Source organism: Vespula pensylvanica, chromosome 16 (genome assembly GCF_014466175.1).
Source record: "Vespula pensylvanica isolate Volc-1 chromosome 16, ASM1446617v1, whole genome shotgun sequence".
NCBI classification, from domain to species: domain Eukaryota; kingdom Metazoa; phylum Arthropoda; class Insecta; order Hymenoptera; family Vespidae; genus Vespula; species Vespula pensylvanica.
Window position 1 is genome coordinate 2087571 of NC_057700.1, and position 25364 is coordinate 2112934.

Sequence of the window (25364 nt, forward strand, 5' to 3'; positions counted from 1 at the left end):
AAAGATCGAATTTGTTTTATACAAGATAGGCCAATAAGTTGTTGGATGACCTTTAAATTTACTATTATTCTTTTTCGATACTTTTTAAATCAACTTTCTTTTATAGACTGGAAAATTACAAGCTGCAAAAGTTTTTATTCATCCTTTGTAACGAATACATATTTTGTTTTCATATTAAAAAATTCCGATACGTTCGTTTGAATCATCAAATATCATCTGTAACGAGATAAAAAAACCTACGGAATGATGATATGATACCGAAAAAATAAAACGAGAAAAAGAGATCTTTCTGATTAAAAGCAAACGTGTATAGAGAGAAGGCTCGACACAGAGAAAGCTCTCTCATGATACTGTCAATATTTGTGTGAATTGTTTGTCTTTTATAAAGCTGCCGCATTAAAATTTCTTCCTTTCTAACTTCTTTCATCTTCATTCCTCTTTTTTGTATTCTTTTATTTTTCTTTGAAGACATATCTATGACATGAAATTAAAAAAAAAGAAATAAAAAAAAGGAGAAAGAGGAAGATAAAGTGCAATGATCTTTTCCTCGAAGTTTTCCTGGATTTGAAGCATTATTGATTGATACATATATGGCCAAAAAAGATAAAAAGATGAAAAAATTAAAATAATCTGTTAGAAGCAGCAAAGGAATGTCTGATAATGAAATTGCCGATTTTCCATGCATCTCATCAGTGAATCTTCTTAAAAGGGAACGTGGATTAAACGACGACTAAGTCCTCCCATTTCTAACGATATTCCCTTTCTATCTGGATTTCTGGAACGCCCACATATACACGTGCGCGCGCCCGCGCGCGCACATTTATGCAAATACTTTTACCCCTACTCTTCTCTGTTCCATTTCGTAGAATCCCAGGAAGCTCAGAAGCGATAAAAATTATAATTCGAGTAGCAGTAGGACATTTTTTCTCAATGAACCATTTACTACATTCAAACCTACTTCTTACTTTAATAACGAGTCCTTTCAATCTATATTCCCGCTTTAAATGCCGTAGTGTGTTCCTATACAGAGTAGAATATTCATTACAATATTCTTTTTTAATATCGTCATTTGTAATATGTTAATAATTAGAAGATATAATACTTAGGCGAAAATGATAAAAGATTTAGTCAGATAAATATAAATCAGGATTTCTAGTTTCATTGTTTTATAGTTATTGAATTAATTCATAAATAATTGCAATTTTATATTAACAAACTCCTCGTTTATAGTAATATTTATTTATTTATCGATCAATCCCATATAAGTATTAGATTTTTTATGAATTATTTGGACTGGTTGATTACGTACCACGTATCAATAAAAAATGTCATTCTAAGGGATATTTTATACGAGAAAAGAAACAAAAGTCTACGATTAACTGTTCAACAAAAAACGTTGAGTCACCTGAGCTTCAATGAACGACGAGCACTTAATCACCTATAAATAACGATCGGTCCATTCGCAACGAGCTATAAACGGAGCTACGTACACCTTCCCCACTGTTAAATCTCTCTTTGCATGAAATATTTCAAAATAAATATTTTCGACCTTTTCCAAACTATAACTGAACTCCTAAAACGAATAAAAAGAGTAAATGAATTAAAAATCGCGAAATATATATTTATTTGTTATTGCCAAACGACCTCGTCCTGAATTTCTTTTTAGACATACGAACAAAATCAACAATAGCACGATCTTATCTCGGCTATTTTTGAACTCTTTACATTGAATTCTTTAATTAAACAAATATAAAAAAATATATACATAATAAATAAATAATAAACTTTAGTACGGTTTATTTTCATAAAATATATCAATGCAATGAAAGAAATAAAAATTTGCTAAAGCTTGAAACATCATCGATGATACGAAGAATAATCGATACACGTTATATACGTTAATGCAAGGAATAATTGAGGTCGCTTGGCAAGTATCGATAAAATCACACGAGCATAAACGTCTGTGAATCGAAAGAAAGTCCATCCCAGTTATTATATATCTGCTATATGTATTCAGCAAGAATAGAAAATATTTTTCCTGGAATATCCCGATTAATCTACTTCTTTCTATCGTTTCTCTTTCACGTTTACCCTTCGTTCGACTCGAAAGGGTATTATTGATTTTCAAATAGCTTTTTACCGCTTATCTCTACGATGTAAAAAATTGTAAACTTATAATAAATCGAACTACCACATGGAAAAATCTTCAAAGATTATAGAAAGCTAACAGTAAGTAATCTCTTTAAACATTTTTTACGTACAGGATGAGCTTGAAAATATTTTTATAATAAATTAAATTTCGCGAAATGTACTGATGAAACTGTTTTTTTTCTTCATTTCTATTTTTTTTTTTCATTACTTAAATGTACGCGATTTAATCACTTAAGATAAACATTAATAACATTTCAGTACTATAGAAAGGATCTTTTAAGGAAACATATATGACAATAGCCAAAATATGACGTATCATTTCTAAACGCAAAGTAGAACACGCTGAAATTACCCCGAAACGTTTCTTGATATTCTCTAAATCCTTTCTGAATCCTCTTTCTTACTTTTCGACGTAAAGACATTCAAACACGAAACAAATTCTCTTTGCTGGCAATGGGAACGAACGTAGCTCTTGAATGTATTATTTAACATTATTTACTTAAATAGATAAAAAACAAATTTTTAGAGATCTTCTTGTCTAATGTAACCTGCATAAATCAAAAGTTCTGCATATTTTAATATAGAGCGCTTGACTCGTTTGACTATCTATAATAGATGAAGAAGTAAAAGTAACGATTTTAACATTTAATATATCTATTTTTATTCAAAGACTCAAAGAAAGTAATAGATCGATATAGATCGATACTGTTTGAAGATTGTTTACAAAACTTTAATGCTATTATCTTCGAAAATAAATTAAAAGTTTGGTGATCGTTTTAGAAGTTTATTGCATAATTGTTTAAAACAATTTTAAATACTTCTTGAAATGAAGTAGAAAGTTGTGTAATATAATTTTGTTTTTTCATTACTTTTCAAATGAAACTACAAGGTATTATTTTCAATCCGACTTTGATAATTATTTCAATACAAATGGCTTTAAAAGTAAACGAATATTTAAAGGAAAAAGAAAGAAAAATTTATCTAATTCAACTCATGTTAGATACCTCCATAATTTTTTCTCTAATTCTTTACGTTGCAGTTATCTAACGAATATAAATATTTCATTATCAATCATCACTTAATTGCATTAAAAAAAAAAATGATTCTAAGTTTTGAATATACGTAAGTGCAAAACTTTAAATTGATAGCACATATGGAAATAAAATCTATAGTAAGAGGAAAATATGATCTATGATAAAAATCTTCCCTTAAAAAAGATGATTTAAACGTAACGACATTTAAAGAATAATAAAAGGAAAAAAAAAGAGAAGAGAGGAAAAAACATTTGAGAGATCGTTAAAAAAGATAGATATATACCTCAATCAAAATGGATATTTCATTGAACAAATACTACAGATAAAATTTTAATTAAAATTAAAAGATCTATTCTAAAATTCGATCGAACAAAAGTAAAATTTAAATAAAATATAAATCCTTTAAAGCAATGTAGTAATTTAATCGCTTGTAGATTGTAGCTGTTATATTCTATGTTGGAACCTATGTTTGCTGTTGCCAATCAATGCGATCGTTTAAATAATCCACAGTACGCTAATGGTAAATTGCTAAACCAAAAAGAGCGAGAATGTGGAAAGGCGATAATCACGTGGTTTACCATTAACAAATTTTCCTAACAATAGGATCGTTAATACAAATGCTGAAAGGTTAATTAGTTGCACTAACCAACCCGGACAAATATCGATGCCACGAGAAACGCCATGAATTTATCGTGAAACCACGAATTTTCAATGCCCATTGAAATTCTATTCTAACAGGACACGGAATATAATGTTGACGGTATCTAACAAAATAAATTTTTGTATTTTATAATAATCTAGTATGTCATATCTCTGTTTACTTATTTTCTACTCTCTCTCTCTCTCTCTTTCTCCCTCCCCCCCTCTCTCTCTCTCTCTCTCTCTCTCTCTCTCTCTCTCTCTCTCCCTGTTTCTGCAACGAAACATGTGGAATGTAGTTGGAATGACGTTTAATTAAACAACACATTGTTTACGCACGTCCAATTCTCTTCATTCTACTAACGAAATTGACGATCCCATTAAATACAATATTGCAATAGGTCACATAGAGCGAACAAATGGATCATTTTTTTTTTTATATCCCGTAAAATAAAATCGAATTAGAGTTTTCGTTTCTTATTTATTAACAATATTAACATAATAATTTCCTACAAAGAAGAAATTGAAAAAAAAGAATTGTTTACTAATTCGTTCGTTGAAATTTTATGACGTTCGAAGAAAAAGAAAGAGAGAACTAAATTGAGCCACGAGAAGTTTAACGCCTACGTTCGTCAACGAGATCGTATTTAAAAGCAATTAAAAGTACTTTAGACTATATCCACCATTCACTAAGAATCGTACGAAGTCTTGAAACGTTCTAAGCTTATAGTAGTTTTTCTTTAATACTCTTTAAGTAAACGCTCCGACAGTAACACCTGCTATCGACAGAATCAGCCCAACTTATAACAAGATCGTAGATATTTTTTATTCTGAATGAAGTGTTTGAAAGCACATAGATCCCTACTTTTCACGGATATATCTATTTTAAGGAGAAGAGAAAAGATGAAATGATTGTACGTTGAATGAAGAAGATGAAGGAAATGAAATACTCGAGAGAAATAAATAAATAGCTGCATATGCCATATGATTGAATGATCCAAGAACGTTAAATAGCTCGCTGTCAAAGTCATAAAAAGAAGAAGGAAAGATTCGATGATCGTAACAATGTAATAATAATAGAATAAGAAAAGAAAAAATTTTTCTTTCAAAAAAAATACTCACGATATTTATTCGACAATTCATTCGGTAAACAAATACAATAGGATATGCAAATATATATTTTTTCTTTTTTTTTTTTCATAAAAACGAGTCGACTGTCTTTATCTTTTGTCATTGAAAAAAAGAAATAAATAAAATAAAAGAAAATAAAAGAAAAAGACAATAAAAATAAAAAAAGAAAAATAAGCAAGAGAAATACACTTGGGAATTCAAAAAGTTCAAAGATTTTAATCAACATAATGGAAAGATTGTTTGACCAATCTTTCTACGAGTATCATCGAATGAAGTTGTTTCTTAAATTGAAAAAAAGAAGCGATGTTTCCATGAAATTTTTTTAAACTTTTTCAAAAAATAAAACATAGAAATGTTTGAATGCAAATACAACGGAGTATCTTTCCTCCATACGTGATTTTCTTTTTCTTATTAAAATAAATCCTGTTTTTTCTGAATGGTTACAAAATAGGAATTTTCTGGATTTTCTAGTTCGCCGTATTTATAATCCTTTATCACTTATATGTGTTCTTACTATCTTCCATTCCTATCCATTTATAGTTCCATTTATGCGGGAACATATCCGAGGATATAAAAAGTACATCATACGATGCAGAGAGATAACAGCTTGAAATAAATAATAAAAGTATATAGAATTTCGGAGAAAGATAGAGGGCGAGGAAGAAATTTGGCGTGGAAAATATTCTTTGAATCTAAAAAATTCTTTTTCTTTTCTTTTTTGCATAGTTCTTTTTTTCAGATTAATATCGTACGAATTCTCGACAAACATCTCATTGATATTTCAAACTATTGATATTTCGTCGTTTTAATTGAATTCTATGTTCAATTCATTCATAACTCGCATGAATTGGAAATAATAGTCGTATATAAATAAAAGGATTTATTGTCAAGAATAAAACATTTCTCGGGATTTTTCGGTACTCGCGTAAATAGAGAACAATATATTGTTCCTTTATCTCTCTCTCTCTCTCTCTCTTTCTCTCTCTGTTTATCCTTCAGAAAATTACGAGAAATAAATTGTCCTTTACGGAGATCCATGTTAGCTAGGGAATTTGAAGTTGTATCTAAAACGGTTGGATTATACTTCAAGAAATATCAGAAAGACAAATTGTCGTACATTTTTCATGTCGTACGCGATTAAGTGAAAAACAATCTATGCGTGATTTATAAGAAAAAGAAAAAGAAGGAGAAGAAGAAGAAGAAGAAGAGGGTAAAAGAGAAGAAGGAAAAAAAGATTAAGGAAAAGAAAGAAAAAAGAGATAAAATAAAATCCATCGTTAAGAAATTCAAGTCGTAGATTCGTACTACTTTCGTGTCACCTAAATCAGGCACTCGTACTACTTCGAAAGTTGAAATGAAAAAGTATGACACGGCTAGATCGCCGAAGTAGAAAAAGAGAATGATATAAGTAGTAAAAGAAGGGTGGTATGTAGGGAAAGAAGAAGAGAAAGAAGAAGAAGAAAGAGAGAAAGTAAAATATATCCTTAGACTTCGTCATCTCGGCCCTTTCGTGAATTTCTTTCGTCGTAGATGTAATCTTTTTCTCGCTTTCTCGGATAGGAAATTTTTCTCGTGCGTTTCTCATATCGCGAAAGAGTTTCCAAGGACGAGAGAATGATACTACCACAGAGTCGTTAGGTGCCTCTTAACGTTTTGATATTTCTCTTTTGGTCCTCCAACATATTTCGCCCAACTTTTCTCCTTTGAATAAATTTCTCTGAATCATTTATTATGTAGTACTTAAAAACAACAAAAAGAAAACGAAGAAATTATGCCTAGACTTGTGCAATACGCCTTGATATAACTTCGATGTTAAAAAAAAGAAAAAAAAAAGAAGAGGAAAAGTAGGACAAATATAACATATAAAAATGAATGTAAAAATAGAAATGAAGCTATAACCCAAGGAAAGAAATGTAGAAAATTCAAAAAGGAAAAAAACATTATTCGAAAGTATGGGAAACGTTTTAATAAAAAATTCATTTAACATGTGAGAAAATGTTAAGTATTTGCGATAATTAAACCCGGATTGATAAGATTGGTAAAACTTGTTCTAAATTTCCATTCGAGCGATTTCGCTGTAGAAGATATTTTATACGTTCAGAACGCTTCGTTTAACAGACCGTCGTAACTTAGGGGAAAATACAAATTGCTTGCGTTAGTAAGAACAAAGGCAGTGGTTCGTGTAATTTGCGTAGTGCGTTAAAGCGACGTGCCATGAGCAAATGCGATTAGGAATAACGTCTTTGATATTGATACCAACATATATACCCTACTTGTAACACAGATTCGCGGAAGAAACCATATTACAAAAGCTCTTCCCTTTTCTTCTTGATCGCTCATATTTTATATAAACTTTGCACTTCGATACGATTAGTGATATAAGGTGTCCGTGAAAGTGACAGCTAAGCTGGCAGAAAAATTCATCCGTGGAAGTGACCGAACATTTTGATCGAAAGAAAATAAATTACATAATAACCTTTCCCGGTCAAGGCGATCATATAAAACGATCTTTTTTACAGTAACCTCGAAAAGAACTTCCTTCGGCTAAATCATTGACGTAATGTTAAAAGTGACGGCAAAATCGATGTAAACGAGGGTATTTTGTTGTATGTATGTTGTCGGTAAAGAAAAATCTTTCAAATGATATTCTTTAAATATCGACTATCTTAATTTGCTAAAAAAAAAAAAAAAAAAAGAAAACAAGGAAAAAGAAAAAATTAAAAGATGGTCAAGAAAATTGTATGTTTCAATTAATCGTATGAATTGATTTGTCGATCAAAATGATGAAATTTTTCAATAATCTTTCTATCTACATTCTCAACTACATAAATCATCTTTTTTCATCTTTTTATTATTGTACCATGCGATCATCGAATTAATGAATAAACGATTAAATAAGAAAATTAATCTTCGTCGAACGAGACTTCTCAAATTTTCTTCGAGAACAATAGATAAAATTTTCTTCTCCTGTCCTTTATATTACCCATATAAAATATTGTTGGATAATTTCCCGACATCGAGATGCATATTTTCGAGAGTTCCCAATTGCGAACTTTGAACACCACGAAAAGTTTGTCGTCTCGGTATAATTGAAATATGACATGTCATCGTCTTCCTTGTAATTTATATTTTATAGACACGATCTATCACAGAATTTAAATAATATACGCGTGAAAAATTTCATTCGATATAATTAATCAAGAAGAAACTTTCTTGTTTGTCGAAAAAAAAAAAACAGAAATGAAATTATTTAATCAAAAGATTATTAATTACGAAAAAAATGAACATCTTGAAGGACTTCAAGGATTTCAATTTTTAAATGTTATCAACTTTTTCGATAAATACAACGAAGTTATTTGAGCTTTTAATTTGAAATTTTTCATTTTCTATTACAAGTAAACGAGAAAATAAAGGAACTTAAAAAATAAAGAAAGAAAAAGAAAATACGATGGAAAACGAGAAAAAGGAAAGTTAAAATTTCATATTCGATTTTCACTTAGAAACTATTGGTTTAACACGATTAGAAATGTATGTTATCGTGGAAAGAAAATGCGGAGAATGCGAAGTCGGATTTATTGAAAACTAATTCCCCCCCTCCCCCATTTTAGCGAAAAGAAAAAGAATAAAAAGAGAAATTATTGACGCTGTAAAATGCTTTTCTCAAATGTGAGACAGAGAAAGATTTACAAACATGTGTGCTTATACGTCGTGATCTTCCATTTTTAAAACGCCACGTTTCTTTTTTCATCTTTTTTTTTTATTATTTACACTTTTTCTATACATGTAGATATTATACAATAATCTAATACCAACTTAAAGGGAGAAGAAGCAATTTTATTTTAATATTGACTGTGAAAAATATTTTACGATGGATACTAACAGTAACTGTTAAAGTAGCTTTATCGATCGTAAAGCTTTTTACTGGAGCTGTCATCAAATTAATAATCTCAATAATATTAACAAAATAATTGTAAAACGACGATCACGTTATTATGAAAAAGTTTTCATTTATTTTTAATTCTCTTTTTAATTATTTTAAAAAATTATATGAAAAGTCGAAGACACGCGGTATAGAAATTGAATTTTTTCTTCAAATTAGAATCCTTTGAAATTCGATTAAATTCACGTCAGAGGCAACAATAATATAAAATTACAATGCTGGTATAAATATATATAACAAAATATAAGAATTTCTAAATGAAATACTTGAGAATGCGTCTCGGTCGATGGATTAAGAACGATTATAGGCAACGTAGTGCAGAATACGGTTCTGCAATTACATTTAACTACGAGAGAGAGAAAGAGAGAGGGAGAGAGAGAACTAGAAAGAGAGAGAGAGAGAGAGAGATAGATATAGATGAAAACAGAACACCGTAACCATATGCAGAGCACATAGATTGTAAGCTCCGAATCGCAATGCATATCACTAGGCGTGTCCTTCGTATACATTTCCATACAAGCGCACGTTGCTCCGGAAAGAGGAGTCACCGACATAGAAGATTGATGATTTCAAGACCCCATTTCTCGAGAAGGAGTCTCTTGTTCGAAGATTTCCGTCCATGTTTTTGCTCGTTCTCTCTAGTCTTTGTAACCTCCTTGATAATGCGATCTATTCGAAGAAATTGAAGACATATATGAAACTACTAAGATAAGAATTTGAACGACTTAAAATAATTTGATATTTTCGATAATTCGTAAAATTAAATAAGACGTGATCGATTTTGAAGATATTTGAAGGATTCGTATATCTTATGCATACATTTTTTACTTCTTATCACTGGTACAATAATAAAAATATTTTTCTAAACTCTGAATATAAAAAAATGTCCGAATATTTTTGTAGGACTGTAATTAATCACATTCATTTCATCGTACATTAAATTTGTTTTCATGATAAAAATAAAAGTATCTAACGTTTGACGTTTCATTTGACGTCAGCAGAATACGATTCGCGACATTTTTCCATACATCATTTTTATCTTTCTTCTCACTGTAGTAGTAGCCGAAAGACTCCTTTATTATTCTCTCGAATGCCGCGTATCACTATGATCATGTCTATTCGTATAAAGTTCGATTCGTTCTCAAGAATATCGAACGTTGCTGGTTTCTATTTTATCACGATCGAAGTCGAACGTAGAAAAGACGAAAGACGAGATGATAAACCACAACTCGACGGCGATTTGTCTGAAAACTTTTGACTTTATCACAACTCCCATACTTTTATTGGAAGTATGAATTTTCCAAGCAAATCGTAGAATGTAATTGCAAGAATTGACCCATCTAATCGATCTCAAATGGTTAACGTGGAAAAGTCAAAGCGAAAGATCTATGAAATATTGACATTCGAAATGATCTATTAAATAATACGAATACAATTTTTTATTAGAAATGAAACAATCGTATGCAATAATCTAAATATAATATGTATAATAATAATAACAATATAAATTAAATATAACAAATTTAATAATCATTACAAATAAAGGATACATAACATTAATAAGTAACTCTTATTAAAATATATGAGTAAATGAAAAAAAAAGTGATTTATAAACAAATCGATGAACTGACCAATAAAAACTTTATTTTATCTGATTTAAGATAAAAGGATTATACATCTTTTTGAAGAATGTCTTTCCTTTCGAGGCAAAAGATTCTTATTAAAAAAGATTTAAAATACAAAAGGATCAAGATACAATATGGTATGTAAAGAGTGAGAGAGAGAGAGCGAATTGTTTTCTGATCATTCGATACCACGACATAGCCGTTCTTGATCGTTTACTGCCATTTCTACTCTGTGTGCACAGATGCGTGTAATACGATTTCGTTCGAGCCGTAAATAATCTCGAACTGTTGTCGAAAGCAGCTGTGAACGAGCGTCGATGATCGTATTTAGTAATCTGCTTTCCTGATTTCCTTGTAATTTAATTTTGTAGTAGGATTACAAGAGACAAGAAAAAATTATGATTGTCACTTAAGTATCCTGGATTATTCATACGATTTAACATAAATCAATGATTAATCCACTTGCTACTGACTATGACTGTTTAATCATAACAAAATGTTATTAAAATACATTTGAAATTACGATGATTTATAAAATGAAATTCGATAATGTCATTTTCATTAGATATATTTAGTCTGAAAGATCTTTAATCTTCCGAAACGTATTAGAAATCTTACGTCGAAACGTATTTAGAATCTTTAAGAGGGAAGATAAATATATGTATATAGTACAAGAGAATAGTATAATTTCTGAATGATTAGTATTCAAAACACTGAATAGAACTTAGGATGCTATTCAAGGCACAAAAGGATTACTTCTACCCTTGAGACCATCTTGAATGCTTAAGATAAGTCTAATAGTCCTTTACTCAACCATTCCCCACCCTGTTCGTCAAACGCCCCAACGGACTGACTTGTTCTCAAATATTATGTATTCAAAACGAACGAGAGCCTTTGACAAAACACTTCATTTTCCAAGATTTTTCATAAAAAGAAGAAAAAATAAAAAAAAAATAGAGATAAAAAATTTTCTATTCAATGAGTTTTTATTCATTGAAAAAAATTTTAAGAGAGAGATTATTTGGAAGCATTCACTTAACTGCATTGAGAATTCAATTTCCATTGGATCGTATAAGTAGCATAGCGTATATAGATTTTAGCATATATAGAAAAAAAATATAATAACGACGCAAGAGATGCATTTGAAATGCATGCCTAAAACGACGGAAAAGCCTAGACTCGTGCGCGTTCCTGCGGAAAATTAAATGTTAAAGTGAACGAATGCTCGAGTATCTACTGTATAAATTACAACTACACACCTTTCTGACATTTTCTTTGACTTTGTGATTGTGCATTTTTTCGCATTTTTATAAAAATCATGATTTAAAAAATGAACAGAGAAAAATGAGAAATGAAAGTACCGAGCGTTTTACTGAACTAAAATACTTCTATATGCACACTCTTGTGGAATGCTTTAAATTCCACGAGATTATCATAGTTCAACTCATTCTAAGCACGTAATATAACGAAGGAACTTCAAAGTATATTTATTTCTCAAGAAATTAGGTATGAAATAATTTTCTACCAAAAAAGTATTATTTCTTTTTCTACCCTTTTCCTTTTTCTTTTTCTTTTTTTTTTTTGACAACAAATCATATTTTTAACTAATTATTCAAAATTATCTCAATTGTTAGATATAAAATATAATGTACGATAGATTAAAACATTTAAAAGGTAAAAAAGAAACATACCTATCGATAAAATCATCAATAATATCACGAGTAATAGACAAAATTGTTTAAGAAAAAATAAATAAATAAAAACGAAAATATTAATGTACAAATAAGAAAAACGTCGAAGAGATAACAAAAAAAAATAATGTAAATTTGCAATGGATTAATTTAACAAATTGAAGAGAAGCATGAAAAAGTTTAAAAGTATTTTCCATTTGACCTATCTTACCGAAACAAAAACGTTAATGAACATTTCTGTAGATTACGACAGTACGTAATTAAGTTTAGCGTTTTCCTCCGAATATCCAGGATCGGTCTATAAAAAAAGGGGAGAAAATAGCTGTCCGAATAACGAGCAAGCACGTTCGCACGATCTCTTTCATTATAAACCGTAAGCCGACGTAACATAAACCGCGCAATTAAAAACACCACCGTTGACCTTTCGATTTTCCTAACTATTATCAGTATACGCACGACGACCTATAGAAAAAATACCTTTAATACAACTCTTCTCGTAAATCTCGTAATAACGAGAATCCTCTCATTTTTTTTTCTTTCTTTTCTTTTTTATTTCCCCTTCTATTACATGACACAAATTTCCCACGCGTAAATAACATCCGTTATTACTCTGTGATATCCCTCATAAAGAGGGATCATTTTCTATATTCCGACGACTAGGAAAAGTTGCAAAAATACTTTCGAATATAAATGATCTCTCTCTGAATTATTCCTTTGTGAAATATTTTATTCGACGTATTGCCGATTTGTCGTCATATATTGGATTGATTCAAAAGTTCGTCCCATTTTTGATACAAAAATTGATTGAAAAACTTTATTTATTATTCTCTTACTGTATTCAATAATCAAGAAAACAAAGTTATGCAATTAAGTTTATATCTAAATTTATGATCCAAAGTGTACGAATATAATATTATTATAATATAACTATAATATACAGTATTGTAATTGAACCGTAAAACACGGTAGAATCGATCGATCATTACAGTTTATGATCTAAAAATAAGACTATTATAAAGTATGTAAATTCTTTTTTTATAAATATGCATAATTAATCACAAAAAAGCATTATAAATCTGAACGTAAATACGTAAATATGAAATAACTCAATCTAATATCTAGAAACAATGAGTCGTTCCAAACAATATCTTGAAAATCCCAACTTTTGTGTTCACGCCAAAGGGTATGAGAATATCCAGAATGCGAAGCCCTTTTCGCTATCCATCTCACGTCCGTATCGAATCGTTTTATTCGTTGAAAGTTCCACAAGAAAAATGTGAAAAAAGAACGCGGGATTCGATATATACGAGAGATCGACGTAACTCTTCTTGAAATATTGATTGCACGTTCTTGATTGGAAACGTTTCACCCGTTGTGAATTAGGATCGCCTAATTTCACACTTTAATTACTCTGTCAGTATCACAGATGAACTTGAAATGGACTACTATCTTCGCCGCTTCTCTGATATCGACTGATCTAATCCTAAGTCATGCGTAGGATAATTCAAGCACGTTTATGTCGACGTTTCAAGGTTTAAGCAGATAACATCCATCCTGTCAGTAAGATACGTAAACAATGCGGTTCGTTTAATAGAAATGCAAATTCTAAAATGATATGATCGTTTTTCTTTTCCATATTAATATTCTGCATAACGTATAAACAATAGAATACATTTACTAAAAAGACGAATTTGATAATGAAACGATAATATCTTTTCTTCAAAACACCTACATACAGATTCTATATTACCTAAGTCCTTTAAACTAAAAAACATAACTCTTCGTAAAGACGTGTTGTATAAATTATTTTCACAATTATTACAAAGTAATGTTCATTAATCCGTGATAATAATGGGATCCAAACTATAAAAAAAATTGTTAGAATTCTTTTATCGGCAGATTTTTTTTTATTCGAAATTATAAGATAGAATTATTTCGTTTTTTATTATTTTTTTCTTTTTTTTTGTATTGTTTCTATATTCGTGTCCATCGTTCAGTATTTATTAAATATTCCAAAGAATCATTAAAATTTTAAAATAATGTAATAAAATCGCGTAACAATTTCAGAGAGTTTGTATGCAGGTCACGAGTAAAAAAAAATAATGAAATCAGCGAAACGCTCGATCGTACATTATAAATAAAATAATCTGTTAAAAAAGAAATTTGAAAATAAAATAACGTGTTAAAAAAAATTAAAAAATACATTCTGTGAAAAGTATGTATAAATATATATATATATATATATATATATATATATATATATATATATTCTTTTTTTATTTTTTAGATCCGATTAAGCAAAGAACAAAGAATTATCTCTCGGAACACGTCCCAATCGTTAATCAAACTTAAACTTTATCCGTTCGATCGTGAATGTAATCTTGCTTCCTTATTTCGTGTCTTCCAGTGAAAATCTCATTGCCACGTCTCACAGACTATGTATTTGCGAACTTCTCGAACGTTCCTTTTTCGTTTGCCCTGAAAAGAATTCCTTCGGTTTTCGGTGAAGCAACGAAAAAAAATTTGAGAATAGATAGGAAAAAGAAATGGATCGTTTACTTGTTAAACGATCACTTATAGATATTAAATTTTTGTTCAGTAAGGATACATATCCTAACTTTAATAATTACATTCAAATATTTATATTATTGATCTAATCTTGATATTTGAAATATCATAAACTTTAATAAACATTTTGATTCAAATTTAAATACGAACACTATTTTTTAATATTAAGTTATATACGTATAACTATTACTATTAAAATTAGCCTTGATAGAGATAAACAGAGACATAAACCTGATTTTAATAATTTATAATTGTAAATAAAAAAGAAAAGTAAAATGAAGAAAAAAAGAAATATAAAATAGAACCTATAATAATACTAATGAATATGGCGAGAATCTTAGAAAATATTATGAATAATTTTACATAACAGATTCCTTTTCAACGTGTACCATCTATCTACAGTAGTTTGAAATAAGCAGTTCTACTCTCTACGTATCGTTTGAAATGATTCAATGTGCTAACGTGGAATAGAAAGGATAGAAGAAAGAATGGAAATAGAACTGAAAGGACCCAAGGGTTCTTTCAGTCTCGATGGAAAAGAACAAAGTAACTCGCATACTCGTTAAATTATATTACGTTATACCTAGTTACTATTCGCTATTATCCATGAGCAATGTAATATACGTTTGCATAATTTAGTAGTCATATGTTTGGGAATAGAAGAGGTCAAAGAGCGAAACCGAAGATATGAAGACAGTTCGATAAACTATATCTTATATTTTAATCTTAGTATAAAAAAACTAATAAAATTAAATTGAATTAAATTGTTAAAGAAAATATATTAATTTTACCATAAACGTTGACTAAAATTTTTTATAAATATTACGTATAATGATGATAATGATGATGATGACAATAATAATAATAATAATAATAATAATAATAATAATAATAATAATAATAATAATAATAATAATAATAATAATAATAATAATAATAAGAATAAAAATAAAATTGAATGTAAATCTTTTTATTTTTGAAATACAAATAAAATGATAATATTACCTTTACCTTTATATTTATTAAACGAATGAAAAAAAGAAAAAAGGAAAGAAAAAAAGAAAGGGTATTTCGTAAAATGTTTAAAACAGAGTTTCGCACTCGCAAAAATAGTTCATGCATCGCTGATATTTAAAGTACTGTGAACTTTCAACAAAAAATGAATATCGGAGTATATAAATTTTTCCTGATGTTAATTACGTCTTCGTCGACTAATGAAATTTCGTATTATAAAAGATGATATCAACGAAGTACTATTAAGTAATATAGCATGAAATAAAGCAACCGTAAAAAGAAAGTTTTTCATATAATTCACCCATAATTCATCACATTCATGTGTAAAAAAACTTACAAGTTCTAGACTTCTCTACCATTTCGAATAAGCCGCAGATCTCCGTTCTCTTTCTCTTTCTCTCCCTTTTTCTCCCTTTCTCTCTCTCTCTCTCCCTCTCTCACCTTTTCCCTTTCTCTTTTTCTCTCTCTTTTTCTTCATCCATCGTGTTCTCACGCAAATCATATTGAATTTACGGATTTTTTCCTATGCACGAAAGAAGATAACTTCCACGAAAGTTTTCTCAGGGAAATGAAATTCGAGATCCCTTCGAAGCAAACGAGTTTATCCTTAAAACGTATTAAAAAGAAATAAAAAATCCATTTCATTTCCATTTCTTATAATAAATAATTTTTATTGATAATTATATATATATATATATATATATATATATATATATATATTTGATATATAGACTTTATGTGACAACTTGGTACATCGCTTATTTACTTAAAATATATAATATTAAAACACGTCGAATGATGCTCAACGTTGGAAAGAGTAATCAATTGCAATTAAATGATCTCTCATTTTGAAAGGCACTCAATGAAATTCATTTTCTATGACATTGTTACTTGCAATCGATAATGCTTGTCAGGTTTTGTGGTTGATAACAGCCGTATATGCATAGCCATTACCATACCAAGTAATTAAAATTACGTGTGATTCGTCCACAAATTATGTTACAGGAATAAGCAGCTCTTACGTATTATCGATCAGCGACTGGCGGTTCTCCCACGTCGACGTTTCCCATCGCGAGGAACGGAATTTACGATAAGATTAAAGTGTCGTTTCTAAACGTTCGCGGTTAAATTGATGATGAACCAACGGATTACTATCTATAAATAATAAGGTCTAATTAACGCGATAATATTTTAAATCAAATCATTTTAAAATGCTGCTTTTGGAAAGATGAAAAATCATATTTCTATTAAAATTTCTTTAATGAGTATATCTTTTAATTAAAGATTCTTTTAATTAGTAGCAAGAAGCATATTAATATTGAATTAAATTAAATTAAATAAGTATAGAAATGGTGTATTTAATTAGAAATATATTTTCTTATCTTATTAATTTTTTATATATTTTAATATTTTTATATATTAAATAAAAGTAATATTCTAAATTGTTTCAATTTGATTGTTAAAAGGACAAAATGAAGATGTTTGAAATTCGATACAATTAATCTGATTGAATATCAACAATACAATAAACCTTGTTATGTTACTAATCGATTCTGATGGCCCTTCATATCGATAGATGTTGATGCCATCAGATTTCGATATTATATCAACGTATATCCAGAAAAACTTGTGACGATCTGTTCAATACGATTTTTTATATATGTATAAAAAGTTTCTTTTAGAAGTTTTTTTTCAAAAAATCCTATTTCAAAAAAATTGCATAGATATACAATTTCCTTAACAGTAAAATAACAAAATATCAAAGATAATTCATCGTTCTCGATTTTTTCATAAATAATCACAAAAGAATTAGATAAAAAAAAATAAAAAGAGAGAAGGAGAGAGAAAGAGAGAGAGAGAAAATATGATTCGACAAGCTTCGTATTATAGTATTTCTTCTTTTGCTATGTACATTCGATGTATCTTATGCGATAAAAATCTAATTTGAAATTCGATCAAATTAAATTCTAAACATTCCGTACGATCGTAACGATCTCGAAAGAGACGATTAAAAAATTTCAGGACGTCGAGCAATGCGAGATTTCTCACGGTACGAACATTTTCTAAATCGTTCGATATTTCGATTCATGATGAAGTGCGTAATTATACGATGATAAATAAAGATTTATGCCGAATAACAATATGAAATTCTAAAATGAATGATCAAGTTATAAAAATAAAAAATGTATCTCTTTTTATCATACCTCCTTTTTTTGATTCATATCAGAATAACTCGTGAAAGATAAAATATCTAATTAATCGAACGTTTTAATAAAATCATCACAGAGTTATATCTAATCGAAAAGATATATTCACTATCTCTAAATTCTACTATTACGCGTATAGAAGATCGAGAAATACTTTTTTCATTAGGTATATGATATTTAAAAAAATGATAATCATTAAAGTATACTTATGAATTTTTATAAACAAATAATATTTATTTATTTATGAATAACTTGTATAAATACGTATTATAAATGTTTGACATTAATTTTAAATAAATTATTTATTGCCAAAGAAATAATCGTCTATTTTATATACAAATAATTCATAAATAAATTTCATTGATATCTCATGATAGGATTTTAATAAAATACTAGAAAATTATTCAAGGGAATTCGTAGTTGGAAGGAATAAACTGATATTATATATTTCATTGATTCGTGTAATATATATATATATATATATATATATATATATATATATACCCACACATACATATGTACGAACAGGTTTAAGCAATATTCACTTTGCCATGTTCAATTAGGTAATACATATATATTTTGGAGTACATCATTCGACTTGTTCCTTCAGCCAGTTAAAACTTTATAGACGTTCGTTCTGATTACTCAACGAAAAGTACTCTTTACTGAAAATACGCTCGACAGTTTATAGCAATGTTTCGCGTGACGGAATTCGAAACCACAAACTTTCGATAAATAACACAAATTTCTTCTCTGGGCTATATTTCAAATTTCTCAAAAAAGCAAAGTACATCGTTTCAAGACACGTAAGTCGATGCTATATAAATCTCCTTCTCTCTTTCTCTTTCTTTTTCTCTATCTACCTCTATTTCTCTCTTTCTCTCTTTCTCTCTTTCTCTCTTTCTGTCTTATCATTCTCTTCTTAGGAAAAAGAAGAGATCGAGGATTGCTTTATAAACGATCTCCGTATTTGACATTTCCTTTGAAAAGTCATATATCTTGAAAATTTTCTACACATCAAAGTGTATCTCCTTTCGAATGTACTCGACTCATCTATAACTTGAACTATGTTTAATTTAAATTTCAAAGTTATATACCATACATATATACATATATACATGTAGTTATATGTACAGATAAGAAAATTTAACTTTGATATAGATTATAACAATTTTAGAGGAATAAGATATCTCTGAAATAAGGTAACTATTTGAAAGTAATCATGAATAAGTGATTGGATTATCACATAAGCATAAAATAATATTATCTAAACAAAGTGAAACGACGTTTTCGAAAAACGAAAAATTTTGAGAAGATCATGTAGAGAAGATTTGAAAATCGTACATCGAAGATTGCTGAATTCTCTATATTTCTCGAATAAAGTTTAACCATTAGGAAATTTGCCAAATTTCTCTGAAATCCGTTTAGATCTGCTAGATTAGGTGAAAGGACGATTTATCTATTCTCAACGTTGTGGCGATTAGTAATTCAAGGATGATTTCAAATGAATCCTCAGCAGTGAGAATGGGAGAGGCGTTTCACACTCGATTGCCCTCGACAGGTTATCCTCGTTTTCGATTAGTCTCTATCCTTTCCAGACAGGCCTATTAATTCATCGAATTTATCTAGTTGCGTTTACGAAATTAATTAGTTAACAACTAATCGATCGAATTATTTCCAACTTACATCAACGATAACACTTTAAAATGTAGATTACTCTTATCGATTTTGAAAAATACTGCGATATGGTAAATTAGAAAATTAAAGAATTAAAAAATGTCGAGGTCCTATTATCACAAATTAACAAAAAAAGAAACGATTTTGGTATAAAACATAGACACCAAATGGTCCATGATATTTTTTTTTTCTTTCTTTTTTCTTCTAATTAATAACTCATTAATCACAATTCATAAATTTTCATCAAAGAATTATACTAAATACAATATGTACTAATTATTCGGAATACAAGACACATCGATAAATTCTAATCGAAGCAAATTTACATTTCCAGAAATCAAGCGATGTTCGAGTTCGCAGTGAGGTGATGCCTCGAAATCAGGGACGCTCGGCCATTTCGGCCATTCGGACGATCCATTTGGAGATCCGAACGATCCTAACGATCCTATCGATCCTATCCTTTGTTTACGGACAAGAACGGTCTTTCAATTACGACGACGATAAAGGTTACGTTATCGACAAGGATGCCAGTTACGAAGTAACGACGAATTACTTGATGTTCAACGAAAATAACAAAGTCGATGTGACCAAAGAGAATAGAAATAATTTTTGGACGATCGAAGAATCAAAAGAAAAATACTTTTGGTTAAGGAAAAGAAAAAGAGAAAAAAAAATATGGAAGGATCGAAAGGAGATAGACAAAAATGGATTAACGAGTCTTATTCCAACAAATGCATTTGGACAAACGATCGACGAAAAGTACTTTGAATCAAGAGGTTCGAAAAAGAGAACAAAAAGGAGAATAAGAGGAAGAGAAAAGAGAAATGACGAGGAATCCATTCGATTCAAGGAAGATCGGAATTCTAATAACTCGATGACCGAGCCATGGACTTCGAGGAATCGAAGAAACGAAGCCAGATCGAAGGACACGGAGTTTGAGAGGTTTGGCGTGAGAGGACGAAGATCCTCTTGGATTCTTCGCGGTATCCGAATAAAGCGAGCATCTATCCGCGAGAACTCCAACGGACTTCCACGTGGAAAGACATTCTTTTCTTTAAACGAACTGGACGATCCACCGAGTGAAAATGAAAGAGAAAGAAATTTTTCTTTTACGTTGGGGGACAGTAGTAAAGGATCGAATTCGAGCATTCTTGGGAAAAACGAATTTCGTTTGTTCGAGAAACCGAAAGATCACCTCGAAATAAGAAAAATTCCCGATAAATTTTATAAAAGATCGAACGAAAGGAAATTTCATGAAAATGAAGAAATTGAAGATTTAAGCGATAATAAAGAATTCTCTCGGTTTCATGAGGATTTAAATTTTAATAAATCGACAAGTTGGCCCGAGACATACGAAATGAAAGAACGAAGGTGGAGAGAGAAAAATAGAGAAAGAAATATTTCCCTTACGTGGAACGATAGAACAAAATCGAATTCTAGCATTTTCGAGAGAGGCAAATTTCGTTTATTCGAAGAACCAAGAGTACCGGATAAGAGAGAAGTGGCAAAAAAGAAAGAAAATACTTTTTACAGTAAGTTGAAGCAACAAAAGGAATTCGATAGAAATGTAGAAGAAGTTAAAGATTCGCGAAAGAAAAGAATGAATTTTAGGAAATACGTAAGAAGCTTGGTTCGAGATCGTCGAGATGTCGATAACTTTTCGGAAGACGTAAATGCTCCTTATCTGACAAAAGAGACGATGAAGTTGTCGCGAAAAGTAGAGGAAGAATCTTCCATGATGGCTTCTAATCGTGAAGAAGTCCCGAAGGATTCGGTTGGTCTTTGGCACGTAGATAATGCGGACTCGAAGGAAGGAAATGCGATAGAAATTCGTTCGAGAAAGGAAACTGAGAACAAAGAAGTCGGGACAATGTGGAAGGGAATAAGACGTCCTCCGATTGCAGATAAAAAGAAAAAGTGGAGGGAGAAAGCATATTTGGATTTAGAGTCATCGGACGATGTTCCTGCGGACGTTTTCGACGTAAAGCAAGGTAAATCGAGAAGGGACATGGGAAAAGTCATAAACGAAATTCGTTCGAATGAAGAATCGTCCGAATTGACAGGACACTTTGATCTGGCGGTAAGATCTCGAAACTATTCGAAGGAGGAACATTACGTCGGCGATTCGTTTCCGCGCGAGGTGAAAAATGTTGGAATGAAAGAAATGAGAAATGAAAGTTTAGATTTCAAACGAGAAGAAGGAACGGTCCTAGTCCGTCCTCCGATAAATTCTATGGGAGAGGAGGAAACCTTAAAGATTGTTCCTTTGAGTTTTAACAGGGATGAAGACAGAAAAGAAATAGAAGGTACAGCAAGGATCGTGAACGTTACCTCGGCATCCTGGAATTCGACATATCGGAAATACGATACGTTCGATTCCGACCGGGTAAACTCGAGTAGGATGTCCATCCTCGAAAGCAGTGGCCGAGCTGACTCTTCCAAGGATTTTGATAGGAACGTTCGTGATCCTGTAGAAGATTTCGTAGATCCAACATCACTCGACAATTCTCATCCTCATTTTCCGAAGGATACGAAAAGGGGAGAGTTAAAGGAGAATCCGAGAAGTGATTGGAAGATGCAAGAGGAGGACAACGAGAAGAGGCGTTACTACGAGAAGAAGATAAGAAACAAAGATTCTCAATGGAATTTGTCGCTAAAAGACGAAGGACTCGTAGAAGATACGACTATTTCGTTCAACGATTTTCCAGAATTGACGCCATTAAAGTTCTCTATGGTTACCTTAGACGAGAAAAATGGAACTCTAAAAACGGAAAATCCTGAAATAAGCAGCTATAAAATGAAAGTTAAAACGACGAAGCTACCAATAATCGAAAATAAATTCGCATTGGACTTTTCAACTTCGGCGAAAGATATTTCAGAGGAAATAAAAGAGACGAAACGAGAAAGTCATTTTAACGTGGAACGATTGAAAGAAACAGTCGAAGGATCAATCGAATCAAATACAATGTTTTCCAAAAAGAAACGTTTCGAATCGAACGAGTTGATAGGAAATAGTGACCAGACGACAGATTTTCCTAGAAGCTCGAATAGATCCGGAAGGGATGGAATCGATTCGATCACAATATCCCAAGAAAACTTCGAAACTTCCTGGCTTCGAGGAAATTCCATGGAAACGACGGATATTTCCATGTCGGAGAATTCCGAAAGGACGAACAGAATTCCAAGCAGTTTCTCCGATCGATCAATTTCTAATGTCGAGATCGAAGGGATTACTAGTCCTCTCGCTGATGTATCCCCCCAATGGATCGATAATTCCCCAAAGTTGAAATTTCCTTCCGATTGGATCGATACGATCGCAACTACGTCGACGATAGAGAATATTTTGAATAAAAAATACGACAGTGCAGTTTCAAAGTGGACTACGGTTTCTTCGGAAGAGGCAATTATTGCCAACGTTTCTACGAAACAATCGATTAGTGTCATTCATAACTCAACGATAATGGATCAGTGGCCAGTGAAACATAGCGCAGTGGTCGAAGGTGACCTCGTTTTAGGAGGTTTAATGATGGTTCACGAAAGAGAAGACTCGATAACTTGTGGTCCCGTTATGCCGCAGGGTGGTGTTCAAGCATTAGAGGCTATGCTCTATACTCTGGACAGACTTAACCAAGCACAAACCGTTCCTGGGGTCAAGATAGGAGCACACATACTCGACGACTGCGATAAGGATACCTATGGTTTAGAAATGGCGGTAGATTTTATCAAGGGTAAGTTAATTCATCGTGTTAAGGTTTATGTTTGGCTTGTTAATTATCTAGGTGTAACTGTTGGATCGAATTCGACTGTTTTTTTATTATCGAGAAAATAATTAATCTTTGAAACGTATATGTGCCAGAAAAAAAGTAGTTAAATAAATCAAATGATTCCACGTAGGCGCATTCGTAAAAGTGCATGTATATCCATTCATCTACAAAGTTTACAAATTTACAAATTTACTGATACGTTACTTCGATTTCATACAGCATTTTCTTATACTACGTTTAAATATTCTTGCTCGAGTTAAATTCTCGCCTCATGGCTCGGTTGATCCTCGAAAGCTATCAACGTTAAACGTTAAAAGCGATGAACTTCCGACAGTTACGAGGGAAACACAGTTAAGCATCGTTGAAGGCGAGTATTGCGTTATGCTTCATGACTTAAAGGATCAAACTTTCCTTTGACAAATATAGTACGAGGTATTCTCGCAGATTCACAAAAAATTTGGCTGAAGCCATTTCGGAAAGTATTCGCGAATGAATAATATAAACCTAATGAAAGTGTATTTCTCCCGATTATGCTTGCAAGTAGAATATTTCTCATGAAATGCGCGAAAATTCTCTCATGCATTTTCGAATCCAATTTATCTTTCCTCTTCTTTCTTTTTCTACCATAGAATTTCAACGATTTCTACGTAGAAAAGGTTGGAGCGACGAGAAAATATTACAATGTCGAGTTTTATGTTCGAGCTTTTATCACGAGTATTTCAGGAAGATAAAGCACTGTGAAATGCAGATTCTCTGAGAACTGATGTCTTTCCAGCGAAAAAATTTGTCTTTTATCTAATGTTTGTTCGTTTAAAAAATAATTTTAACTTTTCCGATTTTAAATAATAGTTCGTAGTCGTGAAACTTTCAAAAAATTAAAAAAGAAATGCATCTTCGAAATTTAATACGTCGATAAAAACAGTTTCTGCCACGTATTGATAAGTTATCAGAAGTCGGTAAGGTACTAAATCGTTCTCGACTGTACGTCGATAAATTTCCATCAATTTCCCCAATTTTTATCATGATAAGATAACAAGTTACTCGATAATTGATGTCGATTAGTTACCAACAATTTGTGGTATCATAAAACTGTTTTCCTACTGTTGGTATAAATTTCAAAAATGGGAAATTTCAAATTACCATAGTTCCATAACTATGAATTGATAAATTGATAAATCGATGAATTAATATATTTATTTTATCCTATATTCTTACCCCATATACTAATATACATAGTAAGAAGATAAGATAAAATCATGTAATTATTGAATAATCAATCACATATGTATACGAAAAATCGATGATAGCAGTAGAAACAGGAACGAATAAAATAAGGAAAGGATGAAAAATCGAATTGTCGTTTTTTCCTGACCATAGCAAATTACACCGAACAATTAAAAGTTAAATTTATGTTTTTCAAAGGAGCAATCGTGCTAAATGGTAATGACTTTTATCGATTTTGCGTCAGATCGTTACTCTTACGAACAATTTAACGAAATTACTCAAGCCATTCCTATAAAAATTCTTTCTTTTCTCTTTGAATTTATCTTTTCTTTTTTATAACATTATTATTGAACGTGATCGTATTTGGCATATAAATAATTCTTGATCAATTAATTTTTATAAAATAGTATTTGTAAAATACTTTTTTGTTTTATGCATTAGAGTGGCTGACACTTTAGCAACCACATGCTCGTAATAGTAAAATCGAAGTAGCAAAACCGTTCGAAGAACTCAGTTTGAACTGTCGTTTGCATGCGACTGAACTTCCTGACAATATATCCATTTCCTCTAATCGTTCTTGAATACTTCTCTAGCGAGTACTTTCGAGGGATTCGACAAGTCCAGTCACGAACGAAAACTACTTGTAGTGACTAGTTGATCACGTACAACGTAGAGATATTGGAAAAGTTAATATTACCA

General features: G+C 30.7%; 1 protein-coding gene across 1 annotated transcript in view; it reads left to right on the forward strand.

Moving 5' to 3' along the window:
- LOC122634865 (metabotropic glutamate receptor 2-like) overlaps positions 1-25364 on the forward strand; it is a 149878-nt gene that overhangs the window by 39180 nt on the left and 85334 nt on the right. The window contains exon 2 of the mRNA XM_043824254.1: positions 20012-23405. Coding sequence (XP_043680189.1) covers positions 20045-23405 — 3361 coding nt within the window. The 5' untranslated portion in view covers positions 20012-20044. The remainder of the gene's footprint in view (positions 1-20011; positions 23406-25364) is intronic.